Source organism: Stomoxys calcitrans, chromosome 4 (genome assembly GCF_963082655.1).
Source record: "Stomoxys calcitrans chromosome 4, idStoCalc2.1, whole genome shotgun sequence".
NCBI lineage: Eukaryota > Metazoa > Arthropoda > Insecta > Diptera > Muscidae > Stomoxys > Stomoxys calcitrans.
The window spans coordinates 106,579,082-106,606,330 of NC_081555.1; the positions used below are offsets into that span (position 1 = coordinate 106,579,082).

Sequence of the window (27,249 nt, forward strand, 5' to 3'; positions counted from 1 at the left end):
TATGCTTTCTATTCTAAATAGAAACAAAATAAATAAAAAGGCATTAAGTTCGGCCGGGCCGAACTTTGAATACTCATCAACTCGGGTTTATATGTAAAACACCTTTCGTCATAATCCGGTGAAAAATGCGTTTTTATGCATCCAAAGCTGCTTTATCCAAATTTAGTCCGCATTGGACTGACTTAAGTTCTAATGACATCAGAGGGCTGACTATGTTAATCCTTGAGACGTGATCCACTCACGGCGTGGATATGATATTAATTCACGTGGTGGCGGTCGTGGACCGATGACACGGGGGCGTTTTCGCGGGCTGAGCGGTTCTTGTTTCTGAAGGACAAAGGTGAGGTGCTGGTTACGCGTATCTCGGTGACGTGATTGACTCACGGCGTGGGTACAACACTAAATCTCGCTGGGTGGTAGTGGACAGATGGCACGCGTGTGTGTTCGAGGGGTCAGCGGTTCTTATGAGTGAAGGACAAAGGCGAAGTGCTGGCTAATTGCAACTTGATGACGTGATTCACTCACGGCGTGGGTACTGCACCACATTTTGAAAATTTTGCCCATGAGGAACAGAGGCAAACTTCTCACTTATCAATGAGTGCAGTCCGATTCAAGGGCCTCCTTTTTATAGCCGAGTCCGAACGGCGTGACGCAGTGCGACACCTCTTTGGAGAGAAGTTTTACATGGCATAGTACCTCACAAATGTTGCCAGCATTAGGAGGGGAAAACCACCGCTGAAAAATTTTTCTGATGATCTCGCCAGGATTGTAACCCAGGCGTTTTGCGTCATAGGCGGACATGCTAACCTCTGCGCTACGGTGGTCTCCTTAGGTGGGGGGTATAAAATATCCTATTGGTTTCAGCTGAATGAAGAAATCAAACAAAATATAATTTTTTTAAAACTGTCTAGAAAAAAAATATTAAAAAATTTTTATTCTTAAAAAAAAAAAAAATTTTAACATAAATGTAATAAAATGTATTTTTACAAAAAAGGGCAAAATTTTTTATGAAAATGGTTTGTTGAATCGTGTGGAATGCGTGTGGAGCGGACGCGTTCTTATTTCACTCCACAAGAATATATTGCGACCGAGAGAATATACTGGGAGTGGCAGATCAAGAGCCCTGGACTAGGCTTAGAATGAACTTCAAAGACCCAACAGCTGCGGTGGTGGTATCGGGCCGTAGCATGTTATCTGTTACTGAAACCTCGACTGGTGGAGCGGCTGCTCCAGGCTCCTCTAGTCGACAGACTACTGATCAGCAGGGGCTTTTGACGAAGACACCCGGTTCGAGTTTTAAAGACAAGGCCGAACCTATTCTATCATCGCATGCATATAATTTGCCTAGGCCATCGGCCTTCCCCGGCAAACCAACACGTTCTTTAAGAGTTTGGAATAATAGAAGCCGCATCGCTCTCAGGTTTATTGAGAGGCTTAGTGCGAATGATCCTAAGACTCTCACTGCTATGGAGAGAGAGTCCCTAAATTTGGCTTGGGGATTCGCTACACTGGCTACCCCAAAGACTACACGTCTAGATTCGGAAATTGCACTGCGGTCAGCCAAAAGGTTGCGGTCACCTGGAGAGCATGCCATGCCTAAAAGAACTAGGGCGAACAATAGTAAGGTGGGTTCAAGAAGGTTTGCTAATGTCCCTAGGGACAGTTTGGTTTCTGCAGTTGTCGACAAGGGAGAAGAACAGGACTGCATACCTACGAATAATTGGAGTGGGATATTTAATGGGCTGTAATCAGTATACTCCGATGTTCTTGCGGAATTTCCTGGGTCTCCTCCAGTTTGTGACGATGCAGGTTGGTATCGGGGCCGATACAGATTGCCTTCGGGGATCAATGAAATGTATCGTTGGGTCCTAAAAAAGATTGATGAGATCTGGCCAGGCGAAGAACTGGATTTTGTCAAGTAGGAAGATATTTCTTCTCGACTAATGGCGGACGCTTGGATACCGAGGATTCTCTCAGATCCTGAATCCATACTTGGAAGACTAAGGGAATATAATCCCAATCTTTCAACCACCGACTGGAAGTTTGGTAAACTCGATGAGACTGATGGTGACCGGAGACCGGAGACATGCAGTCTCGCAGACCTCAATTAATTTGTAGGAGTTGTATCCTACGGATTCAAGTTACAACTGAAGGTTTATAGAAGCAATGGGGTTGGGGAATCAGGTGACGTCTCAGCAATTGTTGCTGAACACTTGCCGGAGGAGCTATCGACCAAATCGCTAAGGTCTGGCGGATTGCAGGAGACTGCAAATCCCCCTGCCACAATCGAGACAGGAGAGAATGGCGTCGAAACGGGATCCGACAAGCCCTGTGTGGTGGGTCATCCGTTTAGACTGGGCTCAAGGTGTGCGCCAGCGGGGAAGGACGGAACTCAAAAAGTACTTCGACAGCAGCAGCTAGTGAAGCATTTAAGAAGGAATCGACTACACCGTAAGTGTCCAGTATCCTATGACCCACCACAAGCCCTGTGTGGTGGGTCATCCGTTTAGACTGGGCTCAAGGTGTGCGCCAGCGGGGAAGGACGGAACTCAAAAAGTACTTCGACAGCAGCAGCTAGTGAAGCATTTAAGAAGGAATCGACTACACCGTAAGTGTCCAGTATCCTAAGGAAGAGTGTTTTCATTACTTTCTTACCTGCCCAGGTTGCGTACGGAAGCTCTTAATGACAAGATGGAACGAATTTTGTGTGTGTGAACTCCTGGCGGCCACCGTAACGCAGAGGTAAGCATATCCGCCTATGACGCTGAACGCGTGGGTTCGAATCCTGGCGAGATCATCAGAAAAAATTTTCAGTGGTGTTTTTCCCCTCCTAATGTTGCCAACATTTGTGAAAAAGTTTATTAACTATGCCATGTAAAACTTTTCTCCCTTCTTGCCGTTAGGACTCGGCTATAACAACGAGGCCCCTTATCATTGAGCTTAAACATGAATCGGACTGCACTCATTGATATGTGAGAAGTTAGCCCTTGTTCCTTAGAGGAATATTCATATGCAAAATTTGCATTTGAACTCCTGGCGGTCTCAGAAGACGAGGCTAAGGCAAACGTTGTGGAAATTCTGTGTCCTCACTATGGTTCGGTTTCTGCAGATATGCCTTCGGCGGCACTAAAAGTCCTTCTGATGGCAGGAGGATCTGACGTGGTGCTTATACAGGAATCATTGATGTGTGGGGGAATTGTTCGTGGACTAAGAATTTCTGGATTTAAACTACTCAAGGGTACGGGGAATGGGTAGACACATAGCCTGTATTATTGCAAAGTGTAGTCGAAATGTTTTTCTTCTTCCGACGCTAAGCATTGAAGATTCAGCCTAAAGTTGCTGGTTGAAGCAGCTTCTGCAGGGAAAAAGAGCCTCATTGTAGGAAGTGATGCTAATGCACATCACCAATTATGGGATATCAAGGAAAAGCGTGAGCTGCTTATCAAATATATTATAGGATTCAACCTGGCGACCGACCTTTATTGCCAGGAACAGGCAGGAAGTACTAGATGGTACCTTTGTGTCGGTGGATATAAGCGGTAGGATATGCGACTGGAAAGTGTTGCGTGACAACGAACTTCTCGGATCATCGTTGTATTAGTTTCGGCTTTGGGGAAAATACTGCAGGGATTGTCACTATGATAAACAAAAGATAGGCGGATTGGGATAAATGTCGACAAACATTTTGCCCGACTATCCTCCCTAGACCTGAAAGGGAAGTTGAAACTGCAGAGGACATAGACATAATGGTCAAGCGGATTACGAAGGACCTACATGACTTGTTTGTGTCAGCATGTCCTAGAGCCAAGCCAAGGGGAAAACATCGACTTAGAAAGATTTGCAAAACTTCGGACTTGATATCATGAGCCCCTTGAAGCTTCAATTGTTGTCCCATTTGGCTGGAATTTTGCACGTAGGGGCTTATCCGTGATAAGAATTAACCAAAATTGGTCTATAACTTATAGCTTTCATATAATTCGAATAGAAATTAGGTAAGTAAAGTTCGCATGTACCGTTGAACTAAGTTAATTTGTGGAAATGTTTTGGTAGTTTTCCAAGATTCGGCCCAGAGGAATTAGCACATTTTTTACTTGTTACTTATTTAAATTATTTTTTTTGCAGGATACAGGATTCAAAATCCACGATCACGAGAGCAGAAGTTTATCAAGTTCTAGGTGAAATATTTCGTCGAAAGCGGTCCAGTATTTAGAAAAATGGTAAGTTTTTTTTAAGAACAGATTTTTAAATTATTTTCTTAATCAAACATGTCAACAAATATGTCTGGTTGACAATAGCATTTGTAATGAGAGAACAAAATTGAAAATTTTAATTATTTTATGCAAATTAAATTTCCTGTCTACATAAAAATAAAAATTTTGAAACGTTTTTTGTATAATATACGATAAAAACCACTGTTGATGACTACGTTTATGTGCTCTATATTCCTGTTTTTTTAAGTTGCCAACCATATCATCGAAATGGACAACATTATTATCGCTGAAACAAAATAATAGAACATTTCGTTTTTTTTTTAATTGTTTTTGTTGTTTTTTTTTGTTCTCTTGCCTTTAACTGCATTTTCCACTTTCCGTTTCTGTTGGTTTTTTGGGTTTTCCAAAGTTTTTTTTTTCGCTCTTCCCAATTGTCGTTTGTTTCACTATAATGCCACAATGAAACAATTATGTTGCACTTTCTTGCTGGCATTTTGAAACGTCGCTTTTTGTTGTACTTAGTTAGTTGGTGGGGGAAGAAATGATGATGGCCCACCACTAACTGCATAACTAGTACCAGTAGTTTGGTGAAAGTTGTCCAGAAATAAAGTTTTAAAACTATAAATGTCACACTTTGATTTTATGGGAATTGCTGAGAATAAAAACATCAACTAATAAATATCCATGTTATTGAAATTTGTGGAAAGTGTATTTTAAACTTTTCGCAGCTGTTTAAAGTTTTAGAATCATCAAAATTATTTATTATATTATATATTTATTATACTTAGGAAAAATTTTATAAAAAATTTTCCATCGAATTTTTTCGTTGAATTTTGAGTTTTATAGGAATGCCGCTAGAAATTTTGTACAAATACATACCCACCACCATAGAATGAGGGTATACTAATCTAGTCATTCCGTTTGTAACACCTCGAAATATTCGTCTAAGACCCCATAAAGTATATATATTCTTGATAGTCTCGACGTCCTGGGGCGATCTAGCCATGTCCGTCCTTCCGTCTGTCGAAATCCCGATAGCGGTCGAACGCGTGAAGCTAGGCGATTGAAATTTTGCACACTTAATATTGATATAGGTCGTTTGGGATTGCAAGTGGGCCATATCGGTTTAGATTTAGATATAGCTCCCATATAAACCAACCTCCCAATTTGACTTCTTGAGCCCCTGGGAGCCGCAATTTTGTTCGGTTATGACTTCCCACAACTGTGCCAAATACGGTCCAAGTCGATCTCCCGATTTGATTTCTTGAGCCCTTACAAGTCATAATTTTTTTCCCATTTGGCAGAAATTTTGCACGTAGTGTTCTGTTACGACTTCCAACAACTATGCCTAGTACGGTCCAAATCAGTTTATAACCTAATATAGTTCCCATATAAACCGATCTGCCGATTTGACTTCTTAAGCCCTTACAAGCCGCAATTTTTGTTCTATTTGTCTGAAATTTTGCATGCGGTGTTCTGTTACGACTTCCAATAACTGTGTCAAATACGGTCCAAATTAGTTTAAAACACGAAAGACTGATTTGGCCCGTACAACCGCTCTCTCTCTCTCGGTTATCCTTGTTCGGTTCCTAGAAGCTTTAAATTTTGCTGGTTTGACAGAAGTTTCGTATGCAGAATAAAATTATGCCCTTCAACTAAATTTTTGTATGAATTTTTAGCAGGATCCATGGTGGTGGGTTCCCAAGATTCGGCTTGGCCGAACTTGGCACGCTTTCACTTGTTTATTTTTAAAAACACCCACAACCGAAAGTTTTGGGGCATACTCATCTTGTCATTCCGTTTGCACCATATTGAAAGATTCCTTTCCGGCTCTATAGGGTATACATTATCTTGGTCGTCTTAAAAATATAGGGCGATCTGTCAATTTCCGTCCGTCTATCTGTCTTTGAAAATGAAGATTGGAGCTGCAACTTTGCACCGATTCTTTTTTTGTCTACAGGCAGGTTAAGTTCACTTAAGTTCACACAGACAGATGAAGGAAGATGCCTTCTAGTTCCTACGGATGAACAATCCAGATCGCTTTAAAAAGCCTAATAACTTGCGCATGTGCACATCCGCTAAATCAGACAGGTTCTCAAAGAAATGAGAACCTAAAGTTAAACTCCTTCTGACTTCTAGTGCGGGACACACACACAGAAGGCGTTCTATAGACTTTTCTTCTTCGATGTCCTCACAGCTTCTGCAAAAGTCGTTGCTAGCAACACTCAGACTGTCAGCATGTTTACCGATTAGTCGTGACCTGCCATGACAGACACAGTGACTGAGACGTCTGTTCTAGCCAATGACAGCTAAGTGGTAGACCTCTTCAAATCTAGATTAGGGCACATAGTTTTGGAATGCTCACAGCCTCCTCTTTGTGACCATCTATCATTCGTTGTCCTTCGGGCCTGGTCCTGAAAATTAGTTTACATGTAGCTAGAGGCTTACCAACAAATTCCAGTATCCCTGGAATATGTAGGGTAGTTCCAAGTCTCGCAACCCGTACGCTTTACAATTCCTTGGGATATCTCTGTAGGCCGGCACCCAGAACAGGTGAATTTGCGACAGTCGAGGGTGGTTTTTGTGTTCAGAAATACCGTCTCCAGGGATTTAATGGCTGCCTGGCTGTCTGAGAAGATATTTATGCCAATCGTCGCAAAGACATTATATCTTAGCCATTCCAACAATCACTTAATTGCAAGGATATCCGCTTGATACACACTGCAGTGGTCGGGTAACCTTTTCGATATGACCAGTTCTAGATCTTTAGAGTACACCCCAAAGCCCACCTGGTTGTTTAGTTTGGAACCATCCGTATAGAAGTCTATGTTACCAGGGATATCGTAGTTCCATTCGGTTCTATTCCTGAAGTGGAACAGTACTTTATATCAACATAGGATATTATATCAAGGAAACCATTGTGTCCGTAGCCGCCACATGACCAATGAGAAAGTTGCCTTAACCTCACGGCAGTGGGTAGCCACAATGTCCAGAGGCATAAGGTGTATCATTAAATTAAATTCATCAGATGGTGTCGTCCTCAGTGTGGCTGTGATGCACAAACAAGCCATCCTTTGGATCCGGTTAAGTATTGAGCAGTAGGTGGACTTTTGAAGCGCCGTCCACCAGACCACAACACCATATGGCATTATAGGTCTGACAACTGCAGTATATACCCAATGCATGACACTCGGTCTTTACCCACCAACTCTTGCCAATGGCTCTCTTGCAGGTGTGTAGGGCAAGAGTTGCCTTTCTTGACCTTTCCGAAATGTTGGATTGGAAGTTCATTTTCCTCTTCTAAAAAACTCAAATTTTCTAGAGTGATCAATAAACCGACTTTTTCCTAAACCCGCTTTTCGAACTATTTGAAAAGTTAGCTGTTCTAAAAAAAACGGTTACACCGGTTATTATTTCTAATCCTATTAACAAAGGTAGCGGTGTTACCAATATTAAGTGTTATTAGGTCGTTAGTATTCAAGAAATATGCCAGGGCTTGGTTTCGCTATTAATGTTGGTACTACCCCATGAAATGTGGTGAGAGTTCGCATCGCACCCTATTAGTACCTCGTTTCCTGTCTGTTTTGCTTTCCTCGCCAGCCGTTGTAGCTCCGACGTGAGTGGCGGTGTCGGAGAGTCGAAAGGCAGATAAAGTGATGCCAGGTATGCTCCACTGTCTCCCTGTCTCACCACTATTGCATCCCACGTTGACAACTCTGGGGAAAATACATAATTTAAATTTTTATGACCAATTACACAAGTCCTCGGCAGAGTACCAGTGTTGGCATAGAATAGTTGGTAGTTGATGTGCTTCAGTCCAGAAACTTTGTTCCGGGTCGTCCATAGCTCCTGAATCAAGGCAATATGAATCTAGAATCTTGCTGATTTTCTCCATCAGAGCGTGAGTAGCAGTCTCGCTCCGGTAAAGGTTTATCTGGATTACCTCAATCATTGGTCCTCCAGTAGATGGCCATCTTGGGAGTAGGTGATGATCTCAATGTCTGCTTCCTGTTCTTTAGACTGCATTGACTTTCTTGTCACTGCCCTGCCTGATGTCATCGTTTTTGGTTCTTTGCCTAGTCTAGTCTTCCGACTCTTTATAAAGTCGGTCATGGTTCCATCGTCGGGTCCCTGTTCGTTAGGCTGTATTGGGTCTATTCCCTGTACTGCCTGATGTTTCAATACTAGGATCTTTGCCCATCTTAGTCTTCCAAATCTTAAGTAAATAGGCTTCTTGGGAGTAGGTGATGATACCATCATCGACTCCCTGGGTTGCATTGAGACTGCTGTCACTGCACTGCCTAATGTTTCAATATTAGTATCTTTACCTATCCCAGTATTCCGAATTTTGAAGTCAGTGATGGGTTCGTCGTCGAGTCCCTGTTCGTTAGACTGTGTTGGGTCTCTCGCCACTGCACTGCTTGACATTTGCTTATCCCAGTCTTTCCAATATTGGGAGAGGCCTTGATTGTCTCGTTGTCAGCCCCCTTTTCGTTGGGCGACATTGAATCACCTGCCACTGCACGGGCTGATAACTCATGAGAATTTTTGCCTATCCTAGTCTTCCCAATCTTGAAAAAGACAGCTTTGTACCCGTAGTGCGCCATGCCTTTGCAAATTGCAAATTTTGCCTATTAACATTCCATTAAGGAACAGGGGCACACTTCTCACATATCAATGAGTGCTGTCCGATTCAAGTTTAAGGTCAATGATAAGGGGCCTCCTTTTTATAGCCGAGTCCGAACGGGGTGCCGCAGTGCGACACCTCTTGGGAGAGAAGTTTTACATGCCATAGTACCTCACAAATGTTGCCAGCATTAGTAGGGGAAAACCACCGCTGAAAATTTTTTCTGATGGTCTCACCAGGATTCGAACCCAGCCGTTCAGCGTCATAGGCGAACACGCTAACCTCTGCGCTACGGTGGTCTCCTGCCATGCCTTTAGTCTCTGCCAAAACCGTCACGAAGATTTGATCAATGCCAACCACAAGGAGAGTTCCTTCCTCCTTTTCCTCCCTGTGGAAGACTTCCCACTTCTCTGTGACCAAACCTTGGTTTGCTTGCTCAATTTGCGTTCCGTCGCCAATTTACTGCCCCATCTCTTGATGAAGACCGAAGCCTTCGTGAGCTGGGGGACATCCATCTTTCTCACCAGGTCGTGCTTTGCGCACTCCCAGGGAGCGTAAATACCTCTGACTAGCTGTTTGACGGTATCAATACATTCCGCCGACACAAAAGCTCATCTCTGTTGTGTTTCCTTGCTACTATGGCGTAAGAGGGCGGCTCCTTACCGTTCTCAGCGACCATCTGAATCCATTAGGATTCCCGAAATTCGTATCCTTTTTGGAAAACACCTAAACATTGATTTTGTTATATTTCGTGTACATATCTCTATCCACTCAAAAGTTCTAGAATTATTTACAAGATTTTTCGAATTGGCAACACTGTGCATGGTCGTTGTAAGTGACCCTTATCAAAGGGCAGCAACACCCTCGTTCTCTTCCGGTCGACAGCTTGGCCAGAGTGTTTCGGCAACCGACATTCATCCGACTTAAACTCTAAGATTTCGCAATAATTATGCTTTGGTCTGAAATTCTGCACGATCTAAATCGATCTATAACCTGATCAATCTGCTTATGGAACTTGTCAAATACGATTCAGGGTGGAGGGTATGTAAGATTCAACCCTGCTGAGCTTAACGCGCTGTTATTCTTTTCTAATTGCATTTTCATTCATTCTCAATGTGTATTCCCATAACATCCAGTTTTTAATACACTTAGATAATGAAATAACATCATAAAGTTTCCCATTATATTGCAATATTCCCCGAAGCTGTCAATGCATCTAAAATGTATAAATTATACGCTACGAAAAAATAATAAAAATATCGAAAAGCATTGCGTCACTATGAATAAGGCGACATGTGAATATGGGAACATTGCAAATATCCTATTCCAACATTTCGATGCAGTGACTACCAGTCACTGGCTTTAATGCGCTTTCCATTGGTGGCTTTATTCCATTTCCTATTTCTGCTGAATGACAATATCCGATGGATGAAGTTAGTTGTGTGAGATACGAATAAAGGACGGAAGTTAGATAGAATTCTGCGATAATGGCATTTCTATGGTGAATGCAAAGCGTTTGTCATATCTAAAACAACAAGAAGCGTTAAGCGAAGCAGAAAAGCGTTTTGTGAAGATGCGTGTTTCCAGCATGGTGTTTTCCTTAACTCAAATAGTGTTAGTATTACTCACTTGTCTTAGCTTTGACTTTCTTGCCTTTTTTCTGTTTTGGTGGCTGTAAAGAGAAAATAAGCAGAAATTACGATATTATTACGGAAAACATTAATTAAATGCTTAAATTACGTAATGTGATTCAGGAAAGATGTAGTGCCAAGTTTAGTATGTGCGCCTATAATGCCTTACGCTTGGGATCAAATCCAGACGTGAACATCATACAAATTTCCAGCGGGGGTTAATCCTTACTAGGTTTAAGTGGCAGTCTACCACCAGACTCACTTAGACCTTTGAGTCTATTGTGATATAACAGGAGCAGAAGAAGGAACAAGCTTTCTAGTTCCTATCGTTGAACCATCCATTTCGCTTTAAAAAGCCCTTGCGAATATTCACATCCGCTAAATCAGACAGGTTCTTAAAGAAATGAGAACCTAATGAGGAACTCCTTCTGAATGCTAGTGTGGGATACACACACAGAAGGTGTTCTATAGTCGCTTTTTCTGCGATGTCCTCACAGCTTCTGCAAAAGTCGTTGCTAGTAACCTTCATGAACTGTCATGACGGACACAATGACTGAGACGTATGTTCTAGCCAATGACAGCAAAGCGGTAGACCTCTTCAAGTTCAAATTAGGCCACATAGTTTTGGAAAGCTCAAAGCCCCCTTTTTGTGACGATATATCATTTGTTATCCTTCGACACTGGTCCTGAAAACTTAGCTTACATATCGCTAGAGGCATACCCACAGATTCCAGTATCCCTGGTTGGGTAGTTCCTAGTCTCGCAAGCTCGTCCACTTTACAGTTCCCTGGGAAATCTCTATGACCCGGCACCCAGAACAGGTGAATTTTGAACTGTTCAGCCATTTCGTTAAGAGATCGGCGACAGGCCAGGGCGGTTTTTGTGTTCAGAATTATGTTCTTCAGGGTTTTAATAGCTGCCTGGCTGCCAATCGTCGTAATGACCTTATATCTATCCATTTCACCACTTCCTTCATTGCAAGGATCTCCGCTTGATACACACTGCAGTGGTCGGGAAACCTTTCGATATGACCAGTTCTAGATCTTTAGAGTACACCCCAAAGCCCACATGGTCGTCTAGTTTAGAACCATCCGTATAGAAGTCTGTAACTTCTGTTACCAGGGATATCGTAGTTCTAATCGGTTCTGTCAGGAATACTGGTACAGTACTTCTTATCAAAAATGGTGGCTACATTTGTGAGGCATTCTGCCATGCTAAAACTTCTCTACCAAATTGTGTCGCTATGCGGCACGCCGTACGGATTCAGCACTAAAAGGAGGCCCCTTATCATTAAGCTTAAACTTTAATTGGACTGCACTCATGATATGAGAGAAATATCCCTTATTCCTCAATGGGATGTTCATGGGAAATATAGTAGTAGTAGATGTATATGCAGAAGTATATGTAGGAGGCCACCGTAGCGCAGAGGTTAGCATGTCCGACTATGACGCTGAACGCCTGGGTTCTAATCCTGGCGAGAACATCATGAAAGTTTTCAGCGGTGGTTATCCCTTCCTAATACTTTGGGCGACATTTGGGAGGTACTGTACCATTTGGTATGGCAGCCATGTAAAAACTTCTCCGCAACGATGTGGCGCACTGCGGCACGCCGTTCAGACTCGGCTATAAAATGGAGGTCCCTTGTCATTGAGCTTAAAACTTGAATCGGACTGCACTCATTGATGTGTGAAAATTTTGCCCCTGTTTCTTAATGGAATGTTCATGGGTAAATTTGCATTTGCATGTGTAGGAACAGGGAGCCGACGATGGAACTATCAACGACATTCTCAAAATTCGGAAGACTAGCATAGGCAAACATATTTATATTGAAATATCAGGCAGTGACCGGCAACTCTATGCAGTCTAACGAGCTAGGAGACGAAAATGAGACCATCAACCACTTACAAGAAGCCCATTTACTGGAAGTCTAATGATTGAAGTCATCCAGATAAACCTGAGCGAGATGGCTACACATGCTGCGATGGAGAAAATCAGCAAGGGTAAGATTTATATTGCCTTAATTCAGGAGCCATGAACGACCCGGAACAAAGTTTCTGAACTGAACCGCTATCAACTACCAATTATTCTATGCTTAAACTCGTACTCGGCCGAGGACCTGAGTAATTTGCCGTAAAAATTTAAAATATATTTCTGTTTCATTGTTTTTCAAGTCGAGCTTAATGACCAAGCGAATAAAACACACAGAGCTTCTAAATATTTAAGTCACCAGGACTTAATGGAATATATCCGGCGTTACTGCAGAAGGACACCGACAGTGTCCATAATATGCAATGCATGTACTACGAAAGTCTGGCAGGAGGCAAGGATGGTATTTATACCCAAGCTCGGCAAGGCAAGTTATGCGACACCAAAGGCCTACAGACCCATAAGCCTTACGTCCTTTCTACTCAAAACCATGCAACGTATTGTGGATACTGTGATAAAGAGTAAGACATGCAGCGAGCTGTTCAAATACAAACAGCATGGCTATGGCAAGGGAAGGCCGGTGAAGACTGCCCTGCACGAGGTTGTGCCTAAAATAGAAGAATCCTTCGATGCCAGGACATACAAATTGGCGGTATGCTTTAACATCGAGGGGGCGTTTAAAAATTTGTTGACTGACACACTGATCAAATCCTTAGACCAGTGCCTCCTGGACCGGGTCCTTAGAGACTGGATAAATCATATGATTAGAAACAGGTGGATAAATTGCGGGGCCCATGACATAAATATAAGGAAGAAAGTGGCACAGAGGACGCTACAGGGGGCATTTAATGGTCACTCCTTTGGGTGACCACCATAAATGACGGATGTTGACTGAGGAGGGATTTGGACCCGTCTGCTAGACGATTTAAGGGAAAGGATCCGAATCAGCTATTCGAAAGGGTCTTGGAGATGGCATACGACTGGGCTAGTCCTAAGGATATCAATATTAACCCGGAGAAGCCTGACATTTGCCTGTTTACAAGGAAGACGAAGTGGGCCAATTTGACGCACCACTTTTCCTAAATAGAACGAGATCGATATCTTAATACTTAGGTGTGATCTTGGACAGGAAACTGAATTGGAAGTCTCACATTCAGGAGCGTACAGAGAAGGCTCACAGATGTTGGGCACTATGTCGAAATGAGGCCGTAGGCTAAAAATGCGGCCTGAATCCGAGAAGAGTCCACTGGCTCTACAGAATCGTGATTAGACCAATACTTACATACGCCTCAGTAGTTTGGTAGACTACGATGGAGATAAAGTGCAGCGTAAGGATAATACACAGGTTCAGAGTACATGTTGTCTTTTCATAGATGGAGCGATTATCACAACGCCCACTTGGGTACTGGAGACTATTCTAGATTTCGAACCATAGACATACAGATAAAGTGTGAGACAGACACTGCGGCTATGAGACTCAAGGCGATGGGAGAATGGATAGGCAACGATAGGAAACCTGGATGGAATAGAAGAGGTTTCCGATTGATTTCCTGAGATGAAACTTGAGGTCGAGCTCGAGACACTGCTGCAAGAGCCACAGTCTTGGATTGATGGAACTCTGCTGTAGCCATGTGGGAGTTCATGCTACTCAAATGGATTCAAGCTCTGTCTACATTAAAACCGGGGGCTCAGATGTGTTTTCGACTGCCTGATGCGTGAGGTGGTGTGGTATTAACGCAAGGACGTCGAGTGGGAAAATCTTTGCAAATTTGCCCATGACCATTCCATTATGGAGCAGGGGCAAACTTCTCTCATATCAATGAGTGCAGAACGATTAAATTTTAAGCTCATTGATAAGGGACCTTCTTTTTATAGCCGAGTCCGAACGGCGTGCCGCAGTGCGAAACCTCTTTTGAGGAGAAGTTTTTACATGGCATAGTACCTCACAAATGTCGCCGCCATTAGAGGGGAACCACCGTTTAAAATTTAATGATGGTCTCCCCAGGATTTAAACCCAGGCGTTCAGCGTCATGGGCGGACATGCTAACCTCTGCGCTACGGTGGCCTCCAACATATGTGCACATCTTTACGGACAGTAAACTTATTAAGGGCGTGGGCGACGAACGCGCATCTAACACTGTGGAGCTGAGAAATGGTCGACAAGATGATGAAAATCCTATGGGAAGATCGGCATTATGAAAAGATGAGGCTATTATTGAAGTAAGAAGGAGGTCATATAACTATCGGTATCACAACGGGAAACATAGGGATACGAGCTCACTTATACAAAATCGGTGGGGTAAGTTATAACATGTGGGGAAGATGATGAGACGTTAGAACATTTCCTATGTCATTGCCCGGTTTTCGCGACTAACAGACACTGGTACTTAGGTGGGGAGACAATACTAGACATTAATCAACTAAGAGGCGTAGTATGCCGGGTATACATACTCATTATTGTTTTATAGTTCTAATATGCCCCCCCCACTGGCTACGTCCCTGCACTGAGCCATTATTCGCGATTGCTTTCTGCCCGTCTACACACAACACGGTATCCTCAATCATAACCTGAGAGAATCTATAAAACTAGCATTTTATCCATTATTCCTCAGACATACAGGGTGGCTGATGAAAGCCGCTACCAAAAAAAATGTAATAACTTTTTTTCTATTTAATAATAATAATTTAATAATTAATTTAATTAATTAATTAATTAATTTAATTAATAATAATTTAATAATTAATTTAATAATTTAATTTAACATGAATAAAAGAAAAATGTATTCCATACACCGAAAAAAAAATGTAGCAATATTCATCATTGTAGCAATATTCATCAGCCACCCTGTACAAGCCATTGAGCCCATTTTTTGAAAGCGTTCTCCGTCCATGCACACATGTCCCCATATCTAATAATATCCGCACCCTCTTTTCAACTTAAGCTAGCACACTTACTGTATCTGTTGCCAGATTTCCTTCTTTGTTTCTGTAGGAGGATCTTTTGGTACCAAGTCCACCAGTTTGATGTTTAATTCTCTTTGGTAAAGTTCGGACTTCATTCAAACTTATGAACATCTCGATTTGCTAACATACTTCTCTTTCGACTGGGGCAGTGCTATTGAATGCATGGTTGACAAATAAGCTGAATTTTTGGCGTCTGTAATGTTTCGCCACAACTGGTCGTAAATTGGTTTCCTGGGATAAGACTTTTGGTAATCAAACATGAATTCCGCGCAGTTAGTTGCGTTGGAGAAAACTATTTTATGAGAAAGGGCCAAAACACTGGCAGATTACTGTCGTGCAGCTTGCTACTCATTTTTGACCAATTCTGAACACTAGCCCAAGCAAAGGGTTGATTCTGAAATTTAGATTACTTCCATATAGTTTTCTTGTTTGAATCAAGAAAACATATTCTGCACCAAAACAAGTAAAAACGGTTATATTAAAAACCTTTCGTCATAATACGTTGAAAATATAGTCAGATTTCCACCATTTTCAAAAAGGCTATGAAAAGGCCTAGAACAACTTATTGTACCACATTCATCGCTTAAAAATTCACCTTTTATGAGCCTAAGATCTTAAATCGGGAGATCGGTTTTTGTACATATATGACAGCTATATCCAAATATGGGCCGATCTGAACCCTATAGACCACGAATACCGAGGAGCTTAACACAGGCCACTGTGTCAAATTTCAGCAAAATCGAGTAATAAACGAGTTTTTATTGTCCCAAGGGCTTAAATCGGGAGATCGTACATTTGGCGGCTATATCCAAATATAGCCCGATCTTGATCATACTCGATACGAATGTCGAGCTGCCTAACGCAACTCGTTGTTCCTAATTTCAGCAAAATCGGTTAATAAATTCATCTCTTATGGGTCTAAAACCTTAAATTGGGAGATCGGTCTATATGACAGCTATATCCAAACCTGGAACGATCTGGGCCAACTTAAACAAGGATGTCGGTAGGTCTAACATAAGTTATTGTGCCAAAATTTCTGTGAAATCGGACAATAATGGGCCTAAGACCTTGAATTGGCAGATCGGTCTAAATGGGGGCTATATCAAGATATAGTCCGATATAGCCTAATTTCGAACTTAATCCGCCCATGGACAAATAAAGAATCTGTGCAAAGTTTCAGCTCAATAAGACCCCATAAAGTATATATATTGTTGATCGCCTCATCATGAATCTATCTAGCCATGTCAGTCTGTCCGTCCATTTGTCGAAATCACGATAGAGGTCGAACGCGTAAAGCTAGTCGCTTGAAATTTTGTAGAAATACTTAATATAGATGTAGATCCTTGGGGATTGAAAATGGGGTATTTCGGTTCAGATTTAGATATAGCTCCCATATAAACCGATCTCACGATTTGACTTCTTAAGCCCCTGGACGCTGCAATTTTTGTCCGATTTGGCTGAAATTTTGCATGTAGTGTTCTGTTTTGACTTCCAATAACTGCGCTAAGTACGGTTCACATGGGTATATAACCTGATATAGCTCCCCTATAAACCGATCTCCCGATTTGAATTCTTGAGCCTTTACAAGTTGCATTTTTTGTTCGATTTGGCTGAAATTTTGCATGTGGTATCTTGTTATGACTTCCAACAACTGTATCGAATACGGTCCAAATTGGTCTATAAGCTGATATAGCTCCCATATAAACCGATCTCCCGATTTGACTTCTTGAGCCACTGGAAGCCGTAAGTTTTGTCCGATCTGGCTGAAATTTTGCATGTGGTATTCTGTTATGACTTCCAACAACTGTGGTAAGTACGGTTCACATGGGTCATAACCTGATATAGCTTCCATATAAACCGATCTCCCGATTTGACTTCTTGAGCCCCTGGAAGCCGCAATGTTTGTCCGACTTGGCTGAAATTTTGCATGTAGTGTTTTGGTATTACTTCCAACAACTGCGTAAAGTACGGTTTAAATCAGTTCATGTTTTGCTATAGCTGTCATATAAACCGATCTTGGGTCTTAACTTCTTGAGCTTCTAGAGGGCGCAATTATCATCCGATTTGGCCGAAATTTCGCATGAGGTGTTTTGGTATGACTTCCAATAATTGTGCTAAGTATGGCGTAAGTCAGTACATAAAACGATATAGCTGCCATATAAACCGATCTGGGATCTTGACTTCTTGAGCCTCTAGAGGGCGCAATTCTCATTCGATTTGGAAGAAATTTTCTACAACGGTCTCTCATGACCTTCAACGTACGTGTCTAATATGGTCTGAATCGATCAATAGCTTGATACAGCTCCCATATAAACCGATCTCCCGATTTTGCTTCTTGAGCCCCTATAAGGCGCAATTCTTATCCGAATGAACTGAAATATTACACAATGACTTCTACAATGTTCAGCATTCATTTATGGTCCGAATCGGACTATAACTTGATATAGCTCCAATAGCACAACAGTTCTTATTCAATATTCTTTGTTTGCCTAAGGAGAGATACTGCGCAAAGAACTCGACAAATGCGATCCATGTTGGAGGGTATATAAGATTCGGCTTAGCCGAACTTAGCACGCTAATACTTGCTTTAAAATTTCTTTTTTTTCACCTCTTATAATGCGTTTTCTGCAAAATAGATTTCTTTGAGTTCTCTCTAGAAAATGGTTGATATATCCTTGGTCTTTTCATCCTTGTCCTTTGTCGAGGAATGGGCACAGATGGGATATATCCGGCAGTGTGTACCATCTCAGTATAGAATTCTGATAATCCAAGATTTTACAGATTTACAGATTTTAAATTTTACCATAAACATTCCATAACTTCAAAAAGTACTGTCCGAATAAAGTTTTAGCGCAATGATGAGGGAGCGCCTTTCTTATTCTGAGCCCGGGCCGACGTCACTTCGTACAGAAGTTTTACATGGCTTGACATCTCAAAAATGTTGCCAGTTTTAGCAAGGGGATAACCAAGGCTGATATTATTTTAATGTTCTCGCAAGGAATTGCAGTCAAGTGTTTATCGTACTAACCTCAGCGTCACTATTGGCCTATTTGTTTGTTTGTGTTTAAGTTCATAATTGCAAATAAATGCCATGTATTCCAAATTTTCATGTTATTGAACGAAGGTACAAGACTACCACCCATCATGACGATACCCAAAATACCCAACAAGACAAGTTCTAAGAGATGTAATTTTGCGTAAGTTGAGCACCTCACGTGCAAACCATTGACAACAATTTCCTACCTGCATTATTTAAACACACCATTATTGCTCTCTCAACTGTCAAAACATTCTTCTTCCCACTCCATTTACCTCTAATTGCTCCATTTACATTCAGTTTCATTAAAATTTTTCAATCGATCGCACACAAAAGTAAGCCCTCATAAACTTTCTTATAGAAAAGTGATCAAAACCATTGAAAACTATAAAAATATGTGATAAATCGAAAGAAATGTGAAGTGCAAGTTATATATTATTTGATTTAAATGGAAATTCATTCAAAATGCATTAGAATTTACAAAAAAGTATCGAACAAAAACTATTATGTTCGGCTGCGGCTTTCGCGTTTATGCTTCGTCGCGTGTGTATCCATTATTCATGTTGTTTTGATTTTCTTGCAAAAAGAGAGGTAACATGTGCGAGAAGGAAGGTGAATGCGTATTCTCTCATGCTCTCATATTTGACTAAGTGTTTTGTTGTTAGTAGGAGGGGAAGGGTATAAAGCTTCTCTTAGTTGAGGTCTTCATTAAAAGAAAAATTAAAGTTCATGCTATTGCAAAAAATTGTGTTAAATTTAGCAAAAAAAAAAAATATTAATAGAAATAGTGGTAAAATAAATAAAATATTAAAGAAATAGTGATATAGTCAAATATGCTATTTAGCAAACAAAAACATTTCTCCTTACAAACATCAATCAACAGAATAACAGCTGAACATTTTGCAGGTAAGTTTATTAAAATGTGTTAATAGCATGCTCCCGATTCGTAGTATGTTCCAGAAGCTTAAGCAAGTGGAGTTATAAAATTTACCAACTTCAATGAACATGAATTTTCCAAAAATATCTTTTGACCCAGATAAATTGATAGGTAGTCCCCAATATCGAAAAACAACAAAGCCCGTATATGTGGTCGTTCATTTATCTTTTAATATGTATGTCAACATCAGCATGAATGCTTTTATTTCTTTCTCTCTCACTCTTTTGCTATTGGCATTAAATGCTGGCAAAAGGACCTTGACAAATGTAAGCAAAATATACTAAAAATATCCCCGAAATGGCGGTTAAATTGTAAACTGATTTCATGCATTTACTTTAATCCGCCAAAAATTTTATGTTGAGTTGAGCAGTATGACAGCGGCAGCAACATCAAAAACAACATCAGCAGCATTAAAACGTCCAAGCTTTAAATGCTGCCGATGATTGCAGCTCAAAACAGAAAAATAAAGACTGCTGGTATATTTGTTTAAAATGGTTGCCTTGAAATTTCAGTTATAGGCTGTGGCTGGACTAAATAAACCGGGTATGACGATATGTGGAACATTCTTGTCAAGGACTCACATTGATGTGAGTTTTAAAGCCATGCAAAAAAGGATTTAAAAAAAAGTAGGAAAGACAAGTAAAAGCGTGCTAAGTCGGATTCTGATTGAGAGACTGCTTTATATGGGAGCTGTATCAGGTTATAGACTGATTTGGACTGTATTTGGCATAGTTGTTGGTAATCGTAACAGAACACCAAATGCAAGGAATCAAAATAAATCAAATCGGGTGATCGGTTTATATGGGGGCTATATCGGGTTATATACCGATTTGGACCGTACTAGGCAGAGTGGTTGGAAGTCATAACAGAACCCTATATGCAAAATTTCAGCCACATCGGACAAAAGTTGCGGCTTGTAAGGTTTCAAAAAGTAAAATCGGAAGATCGGTTTATATGGGAGCCATATCAGGTTATAGACCGATTTAGACCGTACTAGACAGAGTTGTTGGAAGGCATTACAAAACACTACATGCAAAATTTCAGCTAAATCGGACAAAAGTTGCGGCTTGTAAGGGCTCAAAAAGTAAAAACGGGAGATTGGTTTATATGGGGGCTATATCAGGTTATTGACCTATTTGGACCGTACTAAGCGAAGTTATTAGAAGTCATAACAGGATCCTGTATGCAAAATTTCAGCCACATCTGACAAAAATTTCCGCTTGTAAGGATTCAAGAAGTCAAATCGTGAGATCGGTTTATATGGGAGCTATATCAGGTTATTGACCTATTTGAACCGTACTAGGCAGAGTGGTTGAAAGTCATAACGGAACCCTATATGCAAAATTTCAGCACATCGGACAAAAATTGCGGCTTGTAAGAGCTTAAGAAGTCAAATCGGGAGATCGGTTTATATGGGAGCTATATCAGGTTATTGACCTATTTGGACCGAACTAGGCAGAGTGGTTGAAAGTCATAACAGAACCCTATATGCAAAATTTCAGCCACATCTGACAAAAATTTCGGCTTGTAAGGGCTCAAAAATTATAATCGGGAGATCGGTTTATATGGGAGCTATATTAGGTTATATACCTATTTGGACCGTACTAGGCAGAGGGGTTGGAAGTCAAAACAGAACCCTATATGCAAAATTTCAGCCAAATCGGACAAAAATTTCGGCTTGTAAGGATTCAAGAAATCAAATCGGGAGATCGGTATATATGGGAGCTATATTAGGTTATAGACCAATTTGGATCCTACTAGGCAGAGTTGTTGGAAGTCATAACAAAACACTACATGCAAAATTTCAGCCAAATCGGACAAAAATTTCGGCTTGTAAGGATTCAAGAAATCAAATCGGGAGATCGGTATATATGGGAGCTATATTAGGTTATAGACCAATTTGGATCCTACTAGGCAGAGTTGTTGGAAGTCATAACAAAACACTACATGCAAAATTTCAGCCAAATCGTAAAAAATGTCGGCTTATAAGGATTCAAGAAGTCAAAATGGGAGATCTGTTTATATGGGAGCCATATCAGGTTAAAGACCGATTTGGACCGTACTATGCAGAGTTCTTGGAAGTCATAACAGAACCCTACATACAAAATTTCAGCCACATCAGTCAAAAATTGCGGCTTGTAAGGACTTAAGAAATAAAATCGGGAGATCGGTTTATATGGGAGTTATATCAGGTTATTGACCTATTTGGACCGAACTAGGCAGAGTGGTTGAAAGTCATAACAGAACCCTGCAAAATTTCAGCCACATCTGACAAAAATTTCGGCTTGTAAGGATTCAAGAAGTCAAATGGGGAGATCGGTTTATATGGGAGCAATATCAGGTTATAAACCGATTTGGACCGTACTAAGCGAAGTTGTAAGATGTCATAACAGAACCATATATGCAAAATTTCAGCCACAACGGACAAAAAATGCGGCTTGTAAGGGCTCAAAAAGTAAAATCGGGAGATCGGTTTATATGGGAGTTATATCTGTTTATAGCCCGATTAGAACCGTACTTGACACAGTTGTTGGACGTCCAAACAGAACACCGTATGCAAAGTTTCAGCCAAGTCGGACAAAAATTGCGGCTTGTAAGGATTCAAGAAGTCAAATCGGGAGATCGGTTTGTCTGGGAGCTATGTCTTAAACTGAACCAATATCCAACCATTTGCAATCCCCTACCTTGAGGTAGATCTACAGCTTGAAGTTCAGCGTTACAAGAGAGAACCTTTAGATCAAGCAGCATATCAAGCGGGTCTAAACTACATTCATGCAGACACGGTAGTAGATGCGGTAATTGGCTACCGGGTGAGTGTAGTCCTTGGAGAACGACCGCCACCCATTGCACCCGAAGAAATCGACCTCCCCCGGCAAACCAGAGTAGATGCAGCCGCCTCAATTCCCACAGTGCTAGGATTGGTGCCGCCGTGCAAGATGTATGTCCCGATTGTAACCAGAGACCGCACGATACACGTCACCGTTTAACTGCCCGGCCAGACCCACGCGACTCAGACCGAGATCCCTGTGGACGCACCCCATCTTAGTCGCAGAGTTCCTGGGTCTTGACACTCAACAGAATCAAGCAGACGAAAGATAGAACACAATAAACTGCTACAACAACAACCTATTTCAATATTAAGTATCTGTGCAAAATTTAGCTTTACGCCTTCAACCTCTATCGTGATTTCGACAGACGGACGGACATTGGTAGATCGACTCAGAGCTAGCTATTAAATGGACAAACTATACAAACTGGACGCATTTTCAATAGCTAAACTTAATTTACTTATGTCTTTGTAAAGTGTTATAAAAATTGGCTTTTTTTTAAATTTGAATATAAATTGTGGCATAAATTTCGGATTTGCTGAAAATTTTTGCATGTAGCTATTTTGCGATTTTTCAATGATATAACCAGGGATGCGGAGTTGAGCAATTTTGATTCGGATCCAACTCCGACTAGGCTAGGTAAGAGTGGCAGTCCTTTACAGACGCACTTAGACAATTTTAAATCCATTTTGCTATCAGAGTAGCGACAGACCAAGGCCTCTTGTGGGAAACGATCCCACGATCCACACTCTGGCAATCCGAGCACGCTATCAACTCGGCTACCGGGGGCCTCCGACTCTGACTAGGATACCGGGAAAATTTCTAAGACTTCGAATCCGACTCCGAAGTCGGAAACGGAAAAGCGGGAGCAAGTTTTTAATATTTTTAAACAAGTAAAAAGGCGTTCGGCCCGGCCGTACTTTGGATACCCACCTCCTCGCGTATAAATGAAAACAACCTTTTATCATAATTCGGTAAAAAATACATAAAGTATGGTCCAATTGGGATCTAATTCTGCATGGACATTGAGTGGTCTAATAAGAACAAGTCATTGTTCTCTTTTGTAGAACAAAAGACTTTAAATCGAGAGATTGGTCTATATGGCAACTATATCCAAATCTGAACCGATCTGAGCCAAATTGAAGAAGGATGTCGAGTGACCTAACACAACACACTGGATGTGTAGGGGTTTTACACATTCTTCCTGAATATGGTGGAGATCTGATTATATTTGATTGACTGCCGCCTAAGCCAATATCCCGTTTTACGGGTTTTAACTGTGAATTGTGTTAGACGTTTCGACGACCGTGCCGAGTTTAGTCTAAATCGGAGAAAATTTTTGTTCTGAATTGTTGAGCTACATAAAATATCTGACTTTTGACAAACCCATTTTCTCCAAAACATGACCGATAATAACAGTAAGAAATTTTTTATTTTAAAAACCCCAATGGGATACTTCTAGTTAGGTTAGGTTGAATGGGTTGCCGACCATAGTCGAGTTTACTCCGAGGCCAGTTTGCCTTATTGTGATACATCATCTAGTTCAGTAGCTAACTTTTTAAGCCAATTTTGTCTCTATTTATCGAACTAGGAAAAAGTAAACAAAACTGGAACCAGTTTCGATTCCTTTGGAATTACTGAATATAAAGTTTTGGAACTAGCAGCCTAGACTATTGGACCCTCGGACCATATCACGAGGTTAAACATGAATAAAATAAACAGGAAGAATAATGAACCAGAGCGGGGGATAAAATGCCATCCCTTAGTGCCTTCTCCGAATCTTATTGCACACTTTGTCGAAACCATCCCGTCCCATCCACAAATCTCAGAAGACCTCCCAGAGGTACGTTCGCAATATCAACTATATCACAGAAGCACCGCCTTCCCAGAAAGGTGAGACTGTGTTCCTGCAAACCCGGACATGCACAGAGGTAGTGGTCGATAGTCTCCTCCTCATCCATAACAAGAAAACTCCCGTAGAAGTTATTGTGCGTTATTAGCATGTCCACATGCCGTATTCTATGCACAGTGTCCATTTATGGCCCCTGTCAATGTGCTCACCGACCTCTTATCGAACGCTAGTAACTCTTTCTCGATGACAGGCCACAGCGCCTTAGTGGTCCGGGATCTGTCCACTGAGTCCCATTTCGCCAACGACCCCGCTCTGTCCATCTTATCGTCTATGTTCAGTAATTCGACAAAATTGCACGTAGACAAGACCGGTGACTGGTTCGCCCGGCGCAGAGGAACCCCTTTTAGCGCATTCGTCCGCCCCTTAGTTTTCCCCTACATGAAGGGAACCCATATCATCATCACATCGTTGACTCTGAGCCTATCCAGGGATTCCGAACAATCCGCCATACACCTCGACCTTACCGTCCTTGAACTCAAGCTCTGCCATACTGTCCACATAAATTCTAAGCTTTGAGGGCGGTAGATCCCTTAGCAGATTTTACAGACCGTATATTCGTCCGTTGGTCTCAGAGACATACCAATGTTGAGGAAACAGGGTAGACCCCTAATTCAGTCTCTGATTCCATTTTGAAGCCATCAGTGAAGATCGCGGTCCCATTCTCCTCAAACACAACATTCGCCCTCCATTCATCCCTGCATGAAAAACGAATTCTGAATGCCCTAGTCCCAATTGGTACCGGTGCCAGATAGTTGGAGATCCTCCTCAGTCAACCCTCCGCTTCAATAGCATTCAGAATGAAACTGTGCCGCACTTGTCTTTTTTCAGCGAGTTTCCTCAGCCTAACCACAACCTTGGCGGGGCAGTTCCGAATAAAGGTCTCAATGGGCTGCATATCCAGCATCGCTACCAAACATGCCTGCGGTGCGGACCTCAACAGTGACTCCGACGCAGGCCAGACTCTGGACCTTCTCGAACTTTTTTCGTACGAGTCCTTTTATCCACGGCCCTCTACCATACCAGTACCATATAGGTCAGTACAGATCTCAAAATGGCATTATTCATCCAATAAATCATCTTGGAGGTTATCCCCACTTCCTACCGATCATTCTCATGCTGGAGTAAAAACGCACAGTGCGCAGTGGCTCCTTTCCTCTGCATTACTTTTCCAGGACAGCTTCGAATCGAGGACTATGCACTTTGATCCAGGTGATCCTCCGTATTCCTCTGCCAGGAGAGCTTGGAATCGAAGAATACCTACCGAACTTCCTCCTGCAGGAGTAAAATGCGCACATTTCCTTCGACAGCTGCAGGATGATCCAGGTGATCCTCCGCATTCCTCTGCCAGGGCAGCTTGGAATCGAAAACTATGTACCGAACTTCCTCCATCTGGAGTAAAAAGCCCACAGTTCCTTCGACAACTGCAGGGTAATCCAGGTGATCCCCCGTATTCATCTGCCAGAACAGCTTGGAATCGAAGACTACTTACCGAACATCATCCTGCAAAAAGCACACAGTGCCTTACGGCTCCTTTCCTCCGTATTCCTATTCTAGGATAACTTGGAATCGAGGACTATGCCAAGGCATTTCGCTTCATTCGGCAGCTGCAGAGTACAATGAGTGAGGGGGTCTAAGAACAGGAGTCTTAACTCCGTTATCTTAACTCCGTTATCTTAACTCCGTTATCTTAACTCCGTTATCTTAACTCCGTTATCTTAACTCCGTTATCTTAACTCCGTTATCTTAACTCCGTTATCTTAACTCCGTTATCTTAACTCCGTTATCTTAACTCCGTTATCTTAACTCCGTTATCTTAACTCCGTTATCTTAACTCCGTTATCTTAACTCCGTTATTTTAACTCCGTTATCTTAACTCCGTTATCTTACCTCCGATATCTTAACTCCGTTATCTTAACTCCGTTATCTTAACTCCGTTATCTTAACTCCGTTATCTTAACTCCGTTATCTTAACTCCGTTATCTTAACTCCGTTATCTTAACTCCGTTATCTTAACTCCGTTATCTTAACTCCGTTATCTTAACTCCGTTAACTTAACTCCGTTATCTTAACTCCGTTATCTTAACTCCGTTATCTTAACTCCGTTATCTTAACTCCGTTATCTTAACTCCGTTATCTTAACTCCGTTATCTTAACTCCGTTATCTTAACTCCGTTATCTTAACTCCGTTATCTTAACTCCGTTATCTTAACTCCGTTATCTTAACTCCGTTATCTTAACTCAGTTATCTTAACTCCGTTATCTTAACTCAGTTATCTTAACTCCGTTATCTTAACTTCCTTATCTTGCGAGTGCAGAGCACCAATTACGTCTTCCTTGGGTTGGTCCTTAACCCATTTCTGGTAGTCCATCAGTCATCCTTCTATGATCTCGCTAATCGTCAACAGAAACCTACCCCAGACGACGCGATCCGCATTATCTGATTACCTTCATCTAAGCTATGATCCAACAGGATTTCATTCCTCACGAGTTTCCATAGAATCGCCAAGAACACCCCTCCCTGGGGCGTTCCTCTTGTCACCCTCCTTCTGGCCATACTATCTCCCAGGTTTGCATTAATAATCATGCCACAAAGCATTATATTAGCCCACTGGTAAATAATAGGGTGGATCCCTATACGGCCCAGTTCTGTGACTTTTGAAACATCTAACTCTAGCTAAAATTATTTTAAGGTAGCCCTATTCTTGGGTATTTTTCAACTATTCGTTCGTAAATGGGTTGAGACAGCTAGACTCGATGTTCGCACTACTCCAAATGCAACAGCTACCACCTTTTTGTCATCTTCAGAGCCGCTTTCGATGGCCCTATACGTTCGTATTCCTTCAGTTCGGTATTCCTTCAACATTAATAAGACGCTGCCAGGAAGCCGGTTCCTGATACACATTCCTCAGTAAGAATAGGAAAGGACCTCTCCGAACCATTTAATACCAAACGATGTTTCAGACAAAAAAAATATTTAAGATCCTGCTAAAGAGGATTATACGAATCTGACATGCAGGGAGGCAGGTATCTGAGGGAGATACCTGCCTCCCAAAACCCAACTTGTAAACATGTTTTCTAGCATTGCAATTTAAGACTGAATGGAATGGTAAATAGGAGAAAAGTAAACTCAAAAGTTCGAATCTGACATGGTTATTAAAGTCCAAGTATGTGAGGGA

General features: G+C 41.6%; 1 protein-coding gene across 2 annotated transcripts in view; it reads right to left on the minus strand.

The window, feature by feature from the left end:
- The window catches only part of LOC106086340 (dynein regulatory complex subunit 4), a 51,381-nt gene that overhangs the window by 16,702 nt on the left and 7,430 nt on the right, over window positions 1–27,249 (minus strand). Inside the window, exon 2 of one of the 2 annotated variants that reach the window (XM_013250977.2) lies at window positions 10,492–10,510. In XM_013250977.2, the coding sequence (XP_013106431.2) occupies window positions 10,492–10,510 (19 nt within the window). Of the gene's footprint in view, window positions 1–10,467; window positions 10,511–27,249 lie in introns of both variants that reach the window. The other variant, XM_013250976.2, reaches the window with a different exon arrangement.